This window comes from Salvelinus namaycush, chromosome 20 (assembly GCF_016432855.1).
Source record: "Salvelinus namaycush isolate Seneca chromosome 20, SaNama_1.0, whole genome shotgun sequence".
Taxonomy (NCBI): domain Eukaryota; kingdom Metazoa; phylum Chordata; class Actinopteri; order Salmoniformes; family Salmonidae; genus Salvelinus; species Salvelinus namaycush.
In genome coordinates this window covers 55,944,741-55,965,881 of record NC_052326.1, presented here as the reverse complement: position 1 = coordinate 55,965,881, position 21,141 = coordinate 55,944,741, and the positions used below count along the sequence as shown (strand labels likewise).

Sequence of the window (21,141 nt, the reverse complement as noted above, 5' to 3'; positions counted from 1 at the left end):
ACCTCTACATCACCAGAGGAACAGAGGAGGAGTAGGATAAGGGTACGGCTAAAAGCTATGAGAATTGGTCGTCTAGAACGTCTAGAACAGAGAGTAAAAGGAAGTTTCTGGGGGCGATAAAATAGCTTCAAGGAATAATGTACAGACAAAGGTATGGCAGGATGTGAATACAGTGGAGGTAAACCTAGGTATTGAGTGATGATGAGAGAGATATTGTCTCTAGAAACATCATTGAAACCAGGTGATGTCATCGCATATGTGGGTGGTGGAACTGAAAGGTTGGATATGGTATAGTGAACAGGGCTAGAGGCTCTACAGTGAAATAAGCCAATAAACACTAAACAGAACAGCAATGGACAAGGCATATTTACATTAAGGAGAGGCATGCTTAATCGAGTGATCATAAGGGTCCAGTGAGTAGAGGTTGGTTGGGGTCACGGCGATCCAGACAGCTGGCCGGGTAGATGGCTATCGGTAGCAAGATAGCATAGGATGGAAGTCTATTTTATTTTTTTTAGACACCTCGTGCGTTTCCGTCGGTAGATTAGTGGGGTTCCGTGTAGTAGAGGGGATCAATCCAATTGGCAAAATAGATATAGTGACCCAAGAAAAATTGTCCGATATACTTATTCAGATAGCAGCCGATAAGACAGCTAACGATTAGCGGGCCCCAGATGAGCGTTCAGGTAACGTTGCGACGGAGGTGCCAGTTGGATAACTCCCTCGGGCAGATAATGTCGGCAGTCAGTCGTGAAGGCCCGATGGGGCTCCGCATCTGCAGCAAAAAAAAAAAAAAAAAAAAAAAAAAACGGGTCCGGATAGGTGACTGTAGCCCAGGAATGGCTGATGGAACTCCTCAGCTGGCTAGCTCCGGAATAATTTAAGTTTGCTCCGGGATCGACGTAAGCCAATAGTCACACGGTTTGCAGCTAGCTAGCTGCGAAATCAAGGTGCAAACGTCCAGAGCCTGCGGCTGAAATCCGGGGACACTGAGAAAAATAGGCCCGGTATGCTCCGGTCCGAGTCGCGTTGCACAAAAGTGCCGATAGATTATCGAGCTAAAGGAATAGCTGAAGACCACAAAACGTGGGCAGCTGAAACACCAACGCTAGTCAGCAAACCGGCTAACTTCTGGGCAGCTTCAGATCAGCTACTGGCTAGCTTCTAGTTAGCTTCTGGGTAGCTTCCGGCTAGCTTCTGGCTAGTTTCGGCCGGCTTCTGGTTAGCCTCTGGCTAGCTACCACTGTGGATTTTCAGATTTGAGGTAAATAATACTTTTTTTTGTAATTGGTGAGGCGGGTTGCAGGAAAGCTTTTGTAGTTGAGTTCTTGGATAATAAAATATATAAAGATATGCGAAGAAAGGTGTAAATATATATGTATACAGGACACGACAAGACAAGGAACAAAAAAAGACGTCTGAACTGCTATGCCATCTTGGAACACAGTTGTGATGTACTACTCTGCTGTAGATATGTACTACTCTGCTGTAGTGATGTACTACTCTGCTGTAGATATGTACTACTCTGCTGTAGTGATGTACTACTCTGCTGTAATGATGTACTACTCTTCTGTAGTGATGTACTACTCTGCTGTAGAGATGTACTACTCTGCTGTAGAGATGTACTACTCTGCTGTAGATATGTACTACTCTGCTGTAGATATGTACTACTCTGCTGTAGTGATGTACTACTCTGCTGTAGTGATGTACTACTCTGCTGTAATGATGTACTACTCTTCTGTAGTGATGTACTACTCTGCTGTAGAGATGTACTACTCTGCTGTAGAGATGTACTACTCTGCTGTAGAGATGTACTACTCTGCTGTAGAGATGTACTACTCTGCTGTAGAGATGTACTACTCTGCTGTAGAGATGTACTACTCTGCTGTAGAGATGTACTACTCTGCTGTAGAGATGTACTACTCTGCTGTAGATATGTACTACTCTGCTGTAGTGATGTACTACTCTGCTGTAGTGATGTACTACTCTGCTGTAGATATGTACTACTCTGCTGTAGATATGTACTACTCTGCTGTAGAGATGTTCTACTCTGCTGTAGAGATGTTCTACTCTGCTGTAGAGATGTACTACTCTGCTGTAGAGATGTACTACTCTGCTGTAGAGATGTACTACTCTGCTGTAGTGATGTACTACTCTGCTGTAGAGATGTACTACTCTGCTGTAGAGATGTACTACTCTGCTGTAGATATGTACTACTTCAAACATTCTGTTGTCATGGTTCCATGTAGAGCCATAATAACACTACAACACAACATACAGTCAAAGTAAATAGCTCCTTCTGGTATCCACTCTACCCAATCACTGTGTGTGTGTGTGTGTGTGTGTGTGTGTGTGTGTGTGTGTGTGTGTGTGTGTGTGTGTGTGTGTGTGTGTGTGTGTGTGTGTGTGTGTGTGTGTGTGTGTGTGTGTGTGTGTGTGTGTGTGTGGATCATCACACATTGTACTGTCAGGCTGTTTCTACTCTGAGTGCATTAGAGGCACTAACAGTAACATAACAGACATGACATACTGTAACATAACAGACATGACATACTGTAACATAACAGACATGACATACTGTAACATAACAGGCATGACATACTGTAACATAACAGACATGACATACTGTAACATAACAGACATGACATACAGTAACATAACAGACATGACATACAGTAACATAACAGACATGACATACAGTAACATAACAGACATGACATACAGTAACATAACAGACATGACATACTGTAACATAACAGACATGACATACTGTAACATAACAGACATGACATACAGTAACATAACAGACATGACATAACAGACATGGCCTATTGTAACATAAAAGACATGACATACTGTAACATAACAGACATGACATACTGTAACATAACAGACATGACATACAGTAACATAACAGACATGACATATTGTAACATAACAGACATGACATACTGTAACATAACAGACATGGCATACTGTAACATAACAGACATGACATACTGTAACATAACAGACATAACCTATTGTAACATAACAGACATGACATACAGTAACATAACAGACATGACATAACAGACATGGCCTATTGTAACATAAAAGACATGACATACTGTAACATAACAGACCTGTCATACTGTAACATAACAGACATGACATACTGTAACATAACAGACATGACATAACAGACATGACCTATTGTAACATAAAAGACATGGCCTATTGTAACATAAAAGACATGGCCTATTGTAACATAAAAGACATGACATACTGTAACATAACAGACATGACATATTGTAACATAAAAGACATGACATACTGTAACATAACAGACATGACATACTGTAACATAACAGACATGACATACTGTAACATAACAGACATGACATACTGTAACATAACAGACATGACATACTGTAACATAACAGACATAACCTATTGTAACATAACAGACATGACATACAGTAACATAACAGACATGACATAACAGACATGGCCTATTGTAACATAAAAGACATGACATACTGTAACATAACAGACCTGTCATACTGTAACATAACAGACATGACATACTGTAACATAACAGACATGACATACAGTAACATAACAGACATGACATAACAGACATGACCTATTGTAACATAAAAGACATGGCCTATTGTAACATAAAAGACATGGCCTATTGTAACATAACAGACATGACATACAGTAACATAACAGACATGACATAACAGACATGACCTATTGTAACATAAAAGACATGGCCTATTGTAACATAACAGACATGACATACAGTAACATAACAGACATGACATAACAGACATGACCTATTGTAACATAAAAGACATGGCCTATTGTAACATAAAAGACATGGCCTATTGTAACATAAAAGACATGACATACTGTAACATAACAGACATGACATATTGTAACATAAAAGACATGACATACTGTAACATAACAGACATGACATACTGTAACATAACAGACATGACATACTGTAACATAACAGACATGACATACTGTAACATAACAGACATGACATACTGTAACATAACAGACATGACATACTGTCACATAACAGACATGACATACTGTAAAATAGCAAACATGACATACTGTAACATAACAGACATGACATACTGTAACATAACAGACATGACATACTGTAAAATAGCAAACATGAGCTTAATTAAAGATCCCAGAAAGGTTCCATGCGCAAAAAAAATGCGTATTTCTTTCAAATTTTGTGCACAAATTTGTTTACATCCTGGTTAGTGAGCAGTTCTCCTTTGCCAAGATAATCCATACACCTGACAGGTGTGGCATATCAAGAAGCTGATTAAACAGCATGACCATTACACAGGTGCACCTTGTGCTGGGGGACTGTAAAAGGCCATTCTAAAATGTGTAGTTTTGTCACACAAGACAATGCCACAGATGTCTCAACTTTTGAGGGAACTTGGCATGCTGAATGTTCATTTCTCTACCATAACCTGCCACCAACATCGTTTTAGAGAATTTGGCAGTACGTCCAACTGGCCTCACAACCGCAGACCACGTGTAACCACGCCAGCCCAGGACCTCCACATGCGGCTTCTTCACCTCCGGGATCGTCTGAGACCAGCCACCCAGGCAGCTGATGAAACTGTGGGTTTGCACAACCAAATATTTCTGCACAAACTCAGAAACCGTCTCAGGGAAGCTCATCTGCGTACTCGTCGTCCTCACCAGGGTCTTGACCTGACTGCAGTTCAGCGTAACTGACTTCAGTGGTAAAATGCTCTCCTTCGATTGCCACTGGTACGCTGGAGAAGTGTGCTCTTCACGGATGAAGCCCGGATTCAACTGTACCTGGCAGGTGGCAGCGTGTATGGTGCCATGTGGGTGAGCGGTTTGCTGTGCAAAGCTGTCATCAAGGTAAAGGGCGGCTACTTCGAAGAATCTAAAATCTAAAATACATTTTGATTTGTTTAACACTTTTTTGGTTACTACATGATTCCATATGTGTTATTTCATAGTTTTGATGTCTTAACTATTATTCTACAATGTAGAAAATAGTAAAAATAAAGAAAAACCCTTGAATGAGTACTGTAGGTGTGTCCAAACTTTTGACTGGTACTGCAAATACATAATTTAAATTAGGATAAAAAAACTAAATAATTTGGACGTTTTGAAGCTATAAAAGCGTTTTTAGGTCAAACTCCTCGTTAAGGCCAAGAGGAGACAGTGTGTTGAGCCTGTGGATCCAAAAAGATTCCCTTTGAAGAAGTTTCCTCTCAATGTCCCCTCCCCTGTAACATTTCTATTCCAATGTATCTCAGAGAACTAATAGCATGTCCAGCTTGTACAAAATGAACAGCAACCAGGTTTTTTGATGGGCAGGCATAAACTACGGACAATGAACATAATTGCCTTTTATCTATGGCAATTTGAATGCATCGCGATACCGTGACGAGATCCTGAGGGTCATTGTCGTCCCATTCATCTGTCGCCATCACCTCATGTTTCATCATGATAATGCACAGCCTCATGTCGCAAGGATCTGTACACACTTCCTGGAAGATGTCCCAGTTCTTACGTGGCCTGCATGTCACCCATTGAGCATGTTTGGGATGCTCTGGATCAATGTGTATGACAGTGTGTTCCAGTTCCTGCCAATATACAGCAACTTCAACACGGCCATTGAAGAGGAGAGGAACATCAGGCCACAATCAACAGCCTTATCAAATTGTGGTGTACACCAGATACTGACTGGTTTTCTGATCCACAATCTACACACAATACCCCTACTTTCTGACTCATACTGTACTTACCACTTCAACTGCCTTCCTACAGTAGCTCCACCAATAAAGAACTTTACAGACATGTATTGGTCCGGCCATTTACTCAATAGGAAACCCAAAATTAAAGGGCCAGTGGAAATGAAGGCCTGAGTCTTAGGATGCCTGCCAAATGGCACCCTAGTCCATATAGAGCCCTGGTCAAAAGTAGTGCACTGTATAAGGAATAGGCTGCCATTTGGGACACATCCATAGTAGTATTTCAGCCAGGTCCACTCTGCTGCCACCTTCAATCTCCTGATTTGTAACCTCAGCTCAGAACATCCATTGTAGCTGTCAGCAGAGCATTAGCTCAGAATTACTTTCCCATATTAAAAAAACCCGCTGCAGTAGCCACAGCTATGTAGCTACCAACTTCACATAGGGGCACGTACACACAAACACACACACACAGCACGTCTGGCAAGTCATCAGTAGTAGAGGTCCAGTAGTGTAGGTGGAGGGAGGGAGGAAGGAATGAATGAGGGAGGGGGGAAGGAATGGATGAGGCAGGAAGGGATGAGGGAGGGAGGAATGGATGGATGAGGGAGGGAGGGAGGGAGGGAGGGAGGGAAGAAGGAAGGAAGGAAGGAATGGAATAGGCAGGGAGGGATGAGAGAGTGAGGAAGGGACGGATGAGGAATGGATGAGGGAGGAAGGAATGGATGAGGCAGGAAGGGATGAGGGAGGGAGGGAGGGGGCAGGGGGGAGGAAGGGATGGGTGAGGGAGGGAGGGAGGGAGGAAGGAATGGATGAGGGAGGGATGAATGGATGTGAGGGAGGAAGGGATTATGGAGGGAGGGAGGAATGGATGAGGGATGGAGGAAGGGATGGATGAGTGAGGGAGGGATGGATGGATGAGGGAAGGAGGGAGTGATGGATTGAGGGAGGAAGGGATGGATGAGGGAGGGATGAAGAGTGGGATTAATAAGGCTGTAGTAGTAAAGTGATGATGATGGGACCCGAGGTTTGTTTAATCTTAAACAGCCTGTAGACTGGAGAAACAGAAACAGTCTCTCTGCTCTGCTATCCCTCCTAGGTTTATCTGTAGACTGGAGAAACAGAAACAGTCTCTCTGCTCTGCTATCCCTCCTAGGTTTATCTGTAGACTGGAGAAACAGAAACAGTCTCTCTGCTCTGCTATCCCTCCTAGGTTTATCTGTAGACTGGAGAAACAGAAACAGTCTCTCTGCTCTTCTATCCCTCCTAGGTTTATCTGTAGACTGGAGAAACAGAAACAGTCTCTGCTCTTCTATCCCTCCTAGGTTTATCTGTAGACTGGAGAAACAGAAACAGTCTCTCTGCTCTTCTATCCCTCCTAGGTTTATCTGTAGACTGGAGAAACAGAAACAGTCTGTCTGCTCTGCTATCCCTCCTAGGTTTATCTGTAGACTGGAGAAACAGAAACAGTCTCTCTGCTCTGCTATCCCTCCTAGGTTTATCTGTAGACTGGAGAAACAGAAACAGTCTCTCTGCTCTTCTATCCCTCCTAGGTTTATCTGTAGACTGGAGAAACAGAAACAGTCTCTCTGCTCCACTTAGGTTAATCTGTGAAGCACAAGCTACAGCCAGGTCAGCACTTTAGAACACTGTTCGATGCTGCTGGATATCCAGGGTTTAATTTTCTGTTGACAGCAACCCAACCACAGCAAGTTACTTCAACAACATTTAATAAGCACACATGAATACAACAGAGAGAGTTGAGTTGAGATGCACTTTGCATGAGTATGCTCTCTCTCTCTCTTTCTCGTTCCCTCTCTCTCTTCCCCCCCCCCTCTCTCTCTCTCCCCCCCCCCCCCCCCCCCTCTCTCTCTCTCTCTCTCTGTGTTGTGAGTTACACGTCAGGGCAGTGCTGTTTTGGTGCGGTGTGGTGTGAATCGTTCACTCAGCACTCCTTAAGTGATTATTTATTTTTTGTGCTTTCCTCCTAACCCCCCATGGCACAGCACCGCCCGGAGCCCAGCCAGCCTGTAAATGATCTGTCAGGAAGAATACAGGGATATAAAGAGAGGAGGACTTGACATGAAAATATAATGAGCGACAGACAGTCCTCTCTTTTTCACAGGGGAGGGTGGGAGGGATGGCGGGAGAGAGGGAGGGAGGGAGGGACACAGGGCACAGTGTTCCAATCAATATCATCTCCTAATTTAATCACTCAGCCAAAGTAAAACTCCAAGAGAGTATCGCTTTGTTCGCTTAGCAGCCTTAAGCCAGCAAGAAGCAAAGGAGGCTTGAAGGCATTGGTGGGTTTGGTGGGTGGCTAGCTTGAAGGCATTGGTGGATTTGGTGAGTGGCTAGCTTAAAGGCATGGGTAGATTTGGTGGGTGGCTGGCTGGGAGGCATGGGTAGATTTGGTGAGTGGCTAGCTTGAAGGCATGGGTAGATTTGGTGGGTGGCTAGCTTGAAGGCATGGGTAGATTTGGTGGGTTGCTGGCTGGGAGGCATGGGTAGATTTGGTGGGTGGCTGGCTGGGAGGCATGGGTAGATTTGGTGAGTGGCTGGCTGGGAGGCATGGGTAGATTTGGTGAGTGGCTGGCTTTAAGGCATGGGTAGATTTGGTGGGTGGCTAGCTTGAAGGCATGGGTAGATTTGGTGGGTGGCTAGCTTGAAGGCATGGGTAGATTTAGTGAGTGGCTAGCTTGAAGGCATGGGTAGATTTAGTGAGTGGCTAGCTTGAAGGCATGGGTAGATTTAGTGAGTGGCTAGCTTGAAGGCATGGGTAGATTTAGTGAGTGGCTGGCTTGAAGGCATGGGTAGATTTGGTGAGTGGCTGGCTTGAAGGCATGGGTAGATTTAGTGAGTGGCTGGCTTGAAGGCATGGGTAGATTTAGTGAGTGGCTGGCTTGAAGGCATGGGTGGGTTTGATGGTGGTTGACTGGGAGGCATGGGTAGATTTGGTGAGTGGCTAGCTTGAAGGCATGGGTAGATTTGGTGGGTGTCTGGCTGGGAGGCATGTGGGACATCAAGCCCAAAGCAGGGGATTTAAAAAATACTACTAGTCGCCAAAGTTCCAGAGCATGTCTTTAACGTTCCACCCTAATGCACAATGTTACTTTGATCTAAGTCTAGCTCAGGGTTCCCCAACTGGCAGTGATTTTATTTTGCCCCCCAATGTTTTTCAGCAAAAACAATTTATTCAATTTTTTATGTTTTATTATGTCTTATCCCCAAGTGATTTTCATTTTGGAAATCTGTTCCAAATTATTCCCACCCATAAAAGAAAGATAGATCTATGTGATTGTATACAAATGTAAGCAAGGTTTTAAATTATTATGTTTTAATCAAATATTATATCTGTTTGGGCTTCTTGCGGTCAATTTGCCGTCTTCCGGCCCCCTGACTATCCGTTCCCCAAAAAATTGTCCCGCGGCTGATCTAGTTGATGATCCTCTCAAATTAACCTCTACGGGTTTGGTGACCCCCCCCCCCCCCCCCCCCCCTTGGTTGCGCTAACGTAGGCTAATGTGATTAGCATGAGGTTGAAAGTGACAATGTCACGTTCTGACCTTTATTTTCCTTTGTTTTTGTCTTTAGTTAGTATGGTCAGGGCGTGAGTTGGGGTGGGCAGTCTATGTTATGTGTTTCTATGTTGAGGTTTGTCATTTGGCCTGATATGGTTCTCAATCAGAGGCAGGTGTTTTGCATTGTCTCTGATTGGGAACCATATTAAGGTGCCTGTTTTCACTGTTGGTTTGTGGGTGATTGTTCCTGTTCGTGTGTTCCTGTTTTTTTCTGTGTTCACTAGTTCGGGACTGTAGCTTCGTTGGTTTTTTGTCTGTTTATTGTTTTTGTTCATATTGAGAAGTATTCTAATAAATTATGGATATGCACCACGCTGCGCTTTGGTCCTCCTCTCCTTCTACTGACGAAAGCCGTTACAGACAAGAACATTTCCCAGGACATAGACATATCAGATATGGGCAGAGAGCTTAAATTCTTGTTAATCTAACTGCACTGTTCAATTTACAGTAGCTTTTACAGTGAAATACACTGCTCAAAAAAAATAAAGGGAACACTTAAACAACACAATGTAACTCCAAGTCAATCACACTTCTGTGAAATCAAACTGTCCACTTAGGAAGCAACACTGATTGACAATAAATTTCACATGCTGTTGTGCAAATGGAATAGACAAAAGGTGGAAATTATAGGCAATTAGCAAGACACCCCCAATAAAGGAATGGTTCTGCAGGTGGTGACCACAGACCACTTCTCAGTTCCTATGCTTCCTGGCTGATGTTTTGGTCACTTTTGAATACTGCCGGTGCTTTCACTCTAGTGGTAGCATGAGACGGAGTCTACAACCCACACAAGTGGCTCAGGTAGTGCAGTTCATCCAGGATGGCACATCAATGCGAGCTGTGGCAAAAAGGTTTGCTGTGTCTGTCAGCGTAGTGTCCAGAGCATGGAGGCGCTACCAGGAGACAGGCAATGCACATTTGTGGCCTGCTGGAGGTCATTTTGCAGGGCTCTGGCAGTGCACCTCCTTGCACAAAGGCGGAGGTAGCGGTCCTGCTGCTGGGTTGTTGCCCTCCTACGGCCTCCTCCACGTCTCCTGATGTACTGGCCTGTCTCCTGGTAGCGCCTCCATGCTCTGGACACTACGCTGACAGACACAGCAAACCTTTTTGCCACAGCTCGCATTGATGTGCCATCCTGGATGAACTGCACTACCTGAGCCACTTGTGTGGGTTGTAGACTCCGTCTCATGCTACCACTAGAGTGAAAGCGCCGCCAGCATTCAAAAGTGACCAAAACATCAGCCAGGAAGCATAGGAACTGAGAAGTGGTCTGTGGTCACCACCTGCAGAACCATTCCTTTATTGGGGGTGTCTTGCTAATTGCCTATAATTTCCACCTTTTGTCTATTCCATTTGCACAACAGCATGTGAAATTTATTGTCAATCAGTGTTGCTTCCTAAGTGGACAGTTTGATTTCACAGAAGTGTGATTGACTTGGAGTTACATTGTGTTGTTTAAGTGTTCCCTTTATTTTTTTGAGCAGTGTAATACCATGCTATTGTTTGAGGAGAGTGCACAGTTATGAACTTGAACATGTATCAGTAAACCAATTAGGCACATTTAGGCAGAATTTATACAACATTTTGAACAGAAATGCAACGGTTCATTGGATCAGTCTAAAACTTTGCACATACACTGCTAAATTGCGCCTGAACTGGAATAATACATTGTGGTCTTTCTCTTGCATTTCTTTTACCAGATCTAATGTGTTATATTCTCCTACATTAATATCACATTTCCACAAACTCCAAAGTGTTTCCTTTCAAATGGTATCAAGAATATGCATATCCTTGCTTCAGGTCCTGAGCTACAGGCAGTTAGATTTGGGTATGTCATTTTAGGCGAAAATTGGATGAAGGAGGGAGGGAGGGATGAGGGACAGAGGAAGGGATGAGGGAGGGAGGAATGGATGAGGGAGGGAGGGAGGAAGGGATGGAGGGTACGATCCTTATTACAACTGTCTTTCCTGTAGTTTTTTGTCTTGTCAAAGTGGTGGTGCACACTAATCTAGTTGATGACCCTGGTCTAGTGGCTAGTGGAGACCTTTGGGCCTTTCTGGTGTAGATCAGAAACAACATCCACCAGAGGACATCACAGGTTATCATCCCTTAATGACGGAGCTTCCCTTCCAATCAGGAACCGATCACAGGCGGGCGGTGGCGGTAGCAGTAATGCCAGGTGTTACGGTGCGGAAACTACACAACTTTTAAAAATCCTAACGTTGAAGAGCCTCTCACATTAAACGACCATCTTTCCTGTCGTTTTTTTGTCTTGCCATTGTAGTGGTGTGTACACTAAACGATCTGCCACAAACGGGGAGTCACACACTACAAAATTCTTCAGTTGGTCGTGAGGATTCTCCATACCACCAAGATGTATCACGAAAAAACAAGGATGTGATGATGTGATTAGATAGCTAGAAGGAGCTGGGGCTCAAATCACATAAAATGTTATTTGTCACATGCTTATTAAACAACAGGTGTAGACTAACAGTGACATGCTTACTTACGGACCCTTCACAACAATGCAGAGAGAAAAATATAGAACAAATATTAAAATAATAACACAAGGAATAAATACACAATCACTAACGATGAGTAAAGTAGCCTCATCGATGGTTTCAGTCAGACATTCACGCTTGCCATACATTTTTTATTGAATAACATTGCTTGTGAATTTCAGAGCTGTAACGACTTGACACTTCGGCCAGAAACAAACGCATCCTAATAGTAGTCAATCGGTCCTGCTCCAGAGTCTGTTCATTCTGGGTGATGTGATACAACGTCATGATCTTACAGGCTTCTTGTCTGGCGAGCTCTCATTGGCTATTGCTGATCACCATTCTCAAAACGTGTCGTTGCACATCTCAACATCTCACGCTACAAGAGTGTTGCACATCTCATCATCTCACGTTACAAGAGCATTGCAGATTTTGTGACGACAAAATCACAAAACTTGTCTGGGACAATTAAAACGGAGCCAAAATTGTGTAGTGCACTTTTAAGTCACACAGCAGCGGGGCTGTTGTCAGACAGAGATCGCGTCCCAAATGGCTCCCTATGGGCCCTGGTCAATTCACTAAATAGGGAATAGGGTGCCATTTTGGACGCAGGCAGAGATGACTGCTGCCTGGTGGTGTAGGAAACCCATCGTCTTTGATTCCTCAGCAGGAAAATATATGCAGAATTGAACCAGGCAAGTCAAAACAATGGGGGACAGGATGTTACAAAAGGATTCTCTTTTCTTTCTCTTTATATTAACCTAGCGCTATGAAAACCACCTGTCTTCTGTTCTCCTGTCTTCTTTTCTCCTCGCTATCTGCAATGTCACTGGTTTTATTTTATTCAAATAAATCTTCCGGCAGTGTAATGCTCCTCTACCCTGCTACAGCTGAAGTACTCAATTCGCTACAGGTTATTTCCTCTTGGATGGTTCCAAAGGGAAGGATAGAGGATGAAGGTGGAGGGTGGAGGGTAGTTCAATACCATTATGTTTTCTTTACCTTTCATCACGTAGGGCAGCTATCATACGCTGCGATGCATCTTATCTCCATATCCCAGACACCCTATGGATGGATGGCACTGGAGTCGTATTTATATGTGTTGTATCACCATCATCACATTCACTTACCCCATCACCATTCTGTATCCAACCAACCAACACAACACCATGGCAACCATGGGCGCTATGGCAACCACTTCAGGTTCTAATTAGGGGACCAGTGTTTGATCTGAGAAGGAGCTGGTAGTTGGATATGGAGAGCCTGATCTAATTCTAGATCTGTGTGTGCTTGAGGCTGTTGCTTATTGTTTTTTGTTGTTGTCCATCAACAGGATGTTCATGTGATGTGTACTGTATCTATGCACGTTCAGATGGGTCTGAGGTTAGATAGAACACGTAGGAATCAAGAAAACTAGAATAAGATCCATCTTTCACATTGCTTAACCAATATGTACAGTATACTTCTGTGTACACTTTCCTATGGTTATTTTGCATTCAACCTTTCCACATCTTTCTGGGAATGGTGTAGGATGGTTGCTTGGCTTTGGAACATTCGCAGAACATTTTCAGGAACTTGACAAAATAGCTAAATTTTTTGGGGTATTTCATTACTTGTAACAAAACGTTTCCTAAAAGTTCAAACGTGTACATTTAATTACATTTTTAGTAATGTTCTAGGAACGTTCTCCAGCTTTGACATTGGGAATGTTCTGAAATAGTTCAGAGAATGTTAAGGAACAACATTCTTCTGTGGGAATTTCAGTACTTCAGCATAACGTCTACTGCAGGTTTCCAAATTCACCAATTCTCAGAACGTTAATAAAAACCTCCCATGAAAACTCTCAGTGAACCATAATAAAACGTTCTCAGAACTTCCCTGCTACCGAAAAATGTACATTCACATAACAGGCGAAATGTTGACTTCTGTTCTAAAAAATAAATACGTAAAGGGTTTACCAGTAAGGAAACGTATGGCTTCGTTCCCAGAAACAATGGGAAACCAAAAACGTACGTTCACACAATTTCCAATGAACCAAACATGCTAGTTGGATATACTGTAGTGTGTACTTGACTTCACAAGCCATTCTTACCACCTGTTTGCGATCTAAAAATAGTGAGCACATTTTTGAGGAGACAAGGAGACACATTGAATAATTAAGTCTAGGGGTCAGAAAAAAAAAAAAATTGTCTTTCCCCCGAGGAGGTTTTCAGTTGACGTTCCCACTAGTGATTTTGTTTCTGTCTAACCCTGAACAAATTGGGAGCACAAAACATCTACATTCTGGAAAACAAAAACACATTTTGTGACCTGTCTGCTGTTCTCGAGGCTGTGGCAGTCTGGTATCACATAAGAAGATAATGGAAGAACTAAAAAACAAGGCATAGAGACTAGCAGACGTGCCTCAACATGCTTCAGCCCAGCTTGAACAAAATAACAGGGCAAAGGTGTTCCTCTGTTGGGGATGGGGATATAGTGACATGTACACTGAACAAAAATGTAAAAGCATTAAAGTAAAGAGCTGAAGTAAAAGATAACCAGAAATGTCCCATAGAGAGAGAATTTTGTTTATTAACCATTTCCCTTTTCACCATTTCACATTTCACTGAAAAAATATGTTTCCCATGCCAATAAAGCCCCTTAAATTGACAAATGTAATTGAGAGCGAGAGATAGAGACAGAGACAGAGAACAGGGTTGGTGCTATGTGAAATGTGAACACAAACACATTGATAGTCAGGCCGTGTCTGGTGTCCTTGTAAGGGGTGGTCTGGTAGTCTGTAACCCAGTTCCACTGGCACCTCCTCTCCTGGCCACCCCTGTCCTGCCGTGTCCTCTCCTGTCCACCCCTGTCCTGCCGTGTCCTCTCCTGGCCTCTGCAGCTTGTTGTTTTGTTGTTATGCTCTGAGAGAGAGAGTGTGATGTGATTCTGCAGCCTTGTGTTCTCTGCCAGACGGACGCAGTGACGTGAGAAGAAACTGAGAGACACAACCGTGGACAGAATCTACAGATGTAGGGGTTGATAATTTTTTTTGTAAGGAATCTGTAAGGAATTCCTATTCAAATCTGAAATTACAAAGTACAAACTTCAGTAGCCTTTTTAAACCTCAAAGACACTACAAGTTTAAAATGTCTCTTGCTCAGCTTGATCAAATTAAGATCCTACATCTGTATCAGTGTCATCTTAAGCTGTGTGTGTGTGTGTTTTTCAGAAAAGTTCACACATTATGCGTCATTTAGATGACTGGTGTAGAGAGTTTAATCCTCTCCTATCAGAAGGATGTCTTAGTTCTTCAATACTGTCCCAAAATGCCCTGTTTTAAGACAGGTGTGTAGACATGGCAGATGAACAGAATAACAGGGACAAGGAGGAGAGAGAGTAGATCTGAGTCTCCCGTGAGGAGAGGTGACGCTACTTTTACCTGGATTAGAGAAGAGACATGGAGTTCAGAGAAGAGTCAGTCTGGAGGACAGAAGAAGAAGTGATGGAACAGTGTGTATTCACTGGCGTGAAACATGAGTTGAAACTGAGTAGAATAAAATAAAAGGAGATGGAGTGTAGGGGAGGAGAGGAGGAAAGGAGAGAAAGGAAGGAGAGGAGTGGAGGGAGAGGAAGGAGAGGAGGGAAGGAGAGGAGGGAAGGGGAGGAGGGAAGGAGAGCAGGGAGGAGAGGAGGGAAGTAGATGAGGGAGGAGAGGAGGGAGGAGAGGGGGGGGTGAGGAGGGAAGAGAGGAAGTAAGGAGAGGAGGGAGGAGGAGAGGAAGGAAGGAAGGAAGGAAGGAGAGGAGGGAGGAGGAGAGGAAGGAAGGAAGGGAGGGAGGGAGGGAGGGAGGGAGGGAGGGAGGAGAGGAGGAAGGAGAGGAGGGAAAGAGATGAAGGAAGGAAGGAAGGAAGGAAGGAAGGGAGGGAGGGAGGGAGGGAGGGAGGGAGGAAGGAAGGGAGGGAGGAGAGGAGGAAGTGGAGGAGGGAGGAGAGGAGGGAAAGAGATGAAGGAAGGGGGTGGGAGAGGAAGGAAGGAAGGAGAGGAGGGAGGGAGAGGAGGAAATGAGAGATGGGAGGACAGGAGGGAAGGAGAGGAGGGAGGGATGGACAGTCATGAGTTCAAACTGAGGAGAAGATGAGAAGAAAATAAAGGTTTGCAGGGTTGGGAATGAATGTTCCACTTAAGAGTAAGTGACAGTGGATGTGCAGCTCTGTAGCTCGGTCAATAACCTCTCTCTCCCTTCTCTGTAGTCTTGGTGCTGCATGCTTAAAGATGACACATGATTATTGATGGGCGGCTGCAGTTTAAAAGCACATTGCATTTCCCATTTCCTGGTTGTGGGTTTACTTTAATGACTGTGGTGTCAGACAATGGGTCACTATTTAACTCAGCTAGACCTAAATCATTTACTGTAGATGTGAAATGGTGTTCTCTGTAGTGTGCCATACCTTTACTCATTATCCTGAGAGAGAGCTGATGGGAATCGGTTTCCTATTAGGTCGGATAAAACGAGCTGAGGAACAGAGACACTGGCCGTCTATGTCTGTCTGTCTGCCTGCCTGTCTGCCTGCCTGTCTGCCTGCCTGTCTGTCTGTCTGTCTGTCTGTCTGTCTGTCTGTCTGTCTGTGCCTTGTCTTGGCTTTGTTTCGTTTGGCAGGGTCAGGAGTTTCCCCTGACCAGGAACTAAATAACTTTGGCCCAGAGTTGTTCCTGATCATGGGACTGGACTAAATAACTATGGCCCAGAGTTGTTCCTGATCATATGACTGGACTAAATAACTATGGCCCAGAGTTGTTCCTGATCATGGGACCTGACTAAATAACTATGGCCCAGAGTTGTTCCTGATCATGGAACCTGACTAAATAACTATGGCCCAGAGTTGTTCCTGATCATGGGACCTGACTAAATAACTATGGCCCAGAGTTGTTCCTGATCATGGAACCTGACTAAATAACTATGGCCCAGAGTTGTTCCTGATCATGGGACCTGACTAAATAACTATGGCCCAGAGTTGTTCCTGATCATGGGACCTGACCAGGTCAAACCAGCTCTCATTATTTCATCTACAGTAGGTTGTGTGGTTGTGTCCCAAGTGACTCCGTATACCCCATAAAGTGCATGACTTTTGACCAGAGTGCACTACAGGGAGTAGAAAGCAGCCATTTGAGACAGATTGGACTGGTCTCATTACCAAGGAAACAAATCTAGACTGCAGAAAAAACCCAAAAGGGTGCTACCTGAAACCAAAAAGGGTTCTCCAAAGGGTTCTCCTATGGGAACAGCCGAATAACCCTTTTATGTCCTAAATATATTTACGCCCAGACCTCCAGGTGCAGCATTGAGATAGTCAGGCCAGGGACAGCCCCCAGGATCCAGGTGCAGCCATGAGATAGTCAGGCCAGGGACAGCCCCCAGGATCCAGGTGCAGCCTTGAGGTAGCCAGGCCAGGGACAGCCCCCAGGATCCAGGTGCAGCCTTGAGGTAGTCTGGCCAGGGACAGCCCCCAGGATCCAGGTGCAGCATTGAGATAGTCAGGCCAGGGACAGCCCCCAGGATCCAGGTGCAGCCATGAGATAGTCAGGCCAGGGACAGCCCCCAGGATCCAGGTGCATCATTGAGGTAGCCAGGCCAGGGACAGCCCCCAGGATCCAGGTGCAGCATTGAAGTAGCATAGTAGAGCTACAGTAGCTGCAGTATGATTGGTTCCTGGGCGTATTAGAGCTACAGTAGCTGCAGTATGATTGGTTCCTGGGCGTAGTAGAGCTACAGTAGCTGCAGTATGATTGGATCCTGGGCGTATTAGAGCTACAGTAGCTGCAGTATGATTGGATCCTGGGCGTAGTAGAGCTACAGTAGCTGCAGTATGATTGGATCCTGGGCCTGGTAGAGATACAGTAGCTGCAGTATGATTGGATCCTTGGTGTAGTAGAGCTACAGTAGCTGCAGTATGATTGGATCCTGGCCATAGTAGAGCTACAGTAGCTGCAGTATGATTGGACCCTGGGCGTATTAGAGCTACAGTAGCTGCAGTATGATTGGATCCTGGGCGTAGTAGCTGCAGTATGATTGGATCCTGGGCGTAGTAGAGCTACAGTAGCTGCAGTATGATTGGATCCTGGGTGTAGTAGAGCTACAGTAGCTGCAGTATGATTGGATCCTGGGCGTATTAGAGCTACAGTAGCTGCAGGATGATTGGATCCTGGGCCTGGTAGAGAAACAGTAGCTGCAGTATGATTGGATCCTGGGTTTAGTAGCTGCAGTATGATTGGATCCTGGGCGTAGTAGAGCTACAGTAGCTGCAGTATGATTGGATCCTGGGCGTAGTAGAGCTACAGTAGCTGCAGTATGATTGGATCCTGGGTCTGGTAGAGCTACGGTAACTGCAGTATGATTGGATCCTGGGCGTAGTAGAGATACAGTAGCTGCAGTATGATTGGATCCTGGGCCTGGTAGAGATACAGTAGCTGCAGTATGATTGGATCCTGGGCGTAGTAGAGCTACAGTAGCTGCAGTATGATTGGATCCTGGGCGTAGTAGAGCTACAGTAGCTGCAGTATGATTGGATCCTGGGCGTAGTAGAGCTACAGTAGCTGCAGTATGATTGGATCCTGGGCGTAGTAGAGCTACAGTAGCTGCAGTATGATTGGATCCTGGGCGTAGTAGAGCTACAGTAGCTGCAGTATGATTGGATCCTGGGCGTAGTAGAGCTACAGTAGCTGCAGTATGATTGGATCCTGGGTCTGGTAGAGCTACGGTAACTGCAGTATGATTGGATCCTGGGCGTAGTAGAGCTACAGTAGCTGCAGGATGATTGGATCCTGGGCGTAGTAGAGCTACAGTAGCTGCAGTATGATTGGATCCTGGGCGTGGTAGAGATACAGTAGCTGCAGTATGATTGGATCCTGGGCGCAGTAGAGCTACAGTAGCTGCAGTATGATTGGATCCTGGGCGTAGTAGAGCTACAGTAGATGCAGTATGATTGGATCCTGGGCGTAGTAGAGCTACAGTAGCTGCAGTATGATTGGATCCTGGGCGTAGTAGAGCTACAGTAGCTACAGTATGATTGGATCCTGGGCGTATTAGAGCTACAGTAGCTGCAGTATGATTGGATCCTGGGCTTATTAGAGCTACAGTAGCTGCAGTATGATTGGATCCTGGGCGTATTAGAGCTACAGTAGCTGCAGTATGATTGGATCCTGGGCGTAGTAGAGCTACAGTAGCTGCAGGATGATTGGATCCTAGGTCTGGTAGAGCTACAGTAGCTGCAGTATGATTGGATCCTGGGCGTAGTAGAGCTACAGTAGCTGCAGTATGATTGGATCCTAGGTGTGGTAGAGCTACAGTAGCTGCAGTATGATTGGATCCTGGCCATAGTAGAGCTACAGTAGCTGCAGTATGATTGGATCCTGGGCGTAGTAGAGCTACAGTAGCTGCAGTATGATTGGATCCTGGGTGTAGTAGAGATACAGTAGCTGCAGTATGATTGGATCCTGGGCGTAGTAGAGCTACAGTAGCTGCAGTATGATTGGATCCTGGGTGTAGTAGCTGCAGTATGATTGGATCCTGGGTCTGGTAGAGCTACAGTAGCTGCAGTATGATTGGATCCTGGGTGTAGTAGAGATACAGTAGCTGCAGTATGATTGGATCCTGGGCGTAGTAGAGCTACAGTAGATGCAGTATGATTGGATCCTGGGTGTAGTAGAGCTACAGTAGCTGCAGTATGATTGGATCCTGGGCGTAGTAGAGCAACAGTAGCTGCAGTATGATTGGATCCTGGGCGCAGTAGCTGCAGTCAATCATCTCTTCCCTCTCTTACTTTAAATTTAACTATTGTCCACAATTACTGTGTGTGTGTGTGTGTGTGTGTGTGTGTGTGTGTGTGTGTGTGTGTGTGTGTGTGTGTGTGTGTGTGTGTGTGTGTGGACGTGTGTGTGTGTGTGGACGTGTTTAACTATTCTTGTGGGGACCAGAAGTCCCTACAAGAATAATAAACGAACAAAAAGTTGACCAGCTGGGGACATTTTGTTAGTCCCCACAAGGTCAAATGCTATTTCTAGGGGGTTTAGGGTTAAGGTTAGAATTAGTGTTAGGGTTAGAATTAAGTTAAATATTAAGGTTAGGAGCTAGGGTTAGTTGTAGGGTTAGGATAAAGTTTAGGTTTTTGGGTTAGGGTTAGGGTTAAGGTTAGGGTTAGGGTAAGAGTACAGGTTAGGATTAGGGTTAGGTTTAGGGTTAGGGGTTAGGGAAAATAGGATTTTGAATGGGACTGAATTGTATGTCCCCACAAGGTTAGCTGTACAAGACTGTGTGTGTCGATGATGATGACATTGTGATGTGACAGACAATTTATAGCCTATTTCAACTTGAATGGCAGCACACAGTAAAGAGCTGACCAGGTTGCCTCAACAGGGCCATGCCTAGTGGCCTATTGTTTTGCAAAATGTATTTTTTCTTTTTTATAGCGGACATCCGGTGTCAAATTCTGTTGCAACATGTAACTTTTTGGGCGATCCAACCAAATTCACATAGAAAATGGAGTTATAGATCTGTCATTCTCGTTGTAATCAAGTCTAAGAAGTGGTAGATCTGTTCTATGTGCACTGTTTCTATGCTTCCCGTTCTGAAGTTGAGTTGTTTGTGTCTTTTGCTTTCGGTTATTGTACACCAGCTTCAAACAGCTGAAAAAACTATATTTTTAGTTATGAAAAATATATTTCAGAGGATTAGATGGTACAATGATTCTCTATACCAGATGTTTCAAACTCATTCCACTGAGCAGGGATGCAGACAAGTCCCCGTGTGGCGAAATTTGCCGTTTTGAATCCAAAATAGGTGACCTACGTGATTTGTGTAGATCTGATGAGAACACGACTGAAGAGAGAAGAGACAACCAATTTACTAGTGACAGCATCAGCGCTCACTCTGGAAAGACAGCAGGAGAGTGGAAAGACAGTTTGCCAGTTACAGCATCAGCGCTCACTCTGGAAAGACAGCGGGAGAGTGGAAAGACAGTTTGCCAGTGACAGCAGCGCGTCCCCTTAACGATAACGAAGAGGTAGGTGAGAAGCCTGATCACAGAGACGGAGGTGAGAAGGTGATGAAGCCTATTTCATGAGCTGTAACTGAAAAACTACTGGCATTTGGAAAGTTTGAGGTGAGGGAGAAAGTGTGGTGGAACAAGTATTGTTAGCATTGTTAAGTATCTTGCTAGCTGGATCAAATTCTCCGTTAGCTAGCCAGAGAAATATTGAGCAACATTAGCCAACTTAACTGATCAAATAATTGAGTTTATGGGGTAAAAATTAGCTGGCTAATAA

At 44.5% G+C, this 21,141-nt stretch overlaps 1 protein-coding gene across 1 annotated transcript in view; it reads left to right on the top strand.

The window, feature by feature from the left end:
• The first annotated feature begins 1,452 nt into the window (after positions 1-1,452).
• LOC120064879 (dedicator of cytokinesis protein 3-like) overlaps positions 1,453-21,141 on the top strand; it is a 112,055-nt gene continuing 92,366 nt past the window's right edge. Inside the window, 1 exon segment of the mRNA XM_039015471.1 lies at positions 1,453-2,202. Coding sequence (XP_038871399.1) covers positions 1,453-2,202 — 750 coding nt within the window.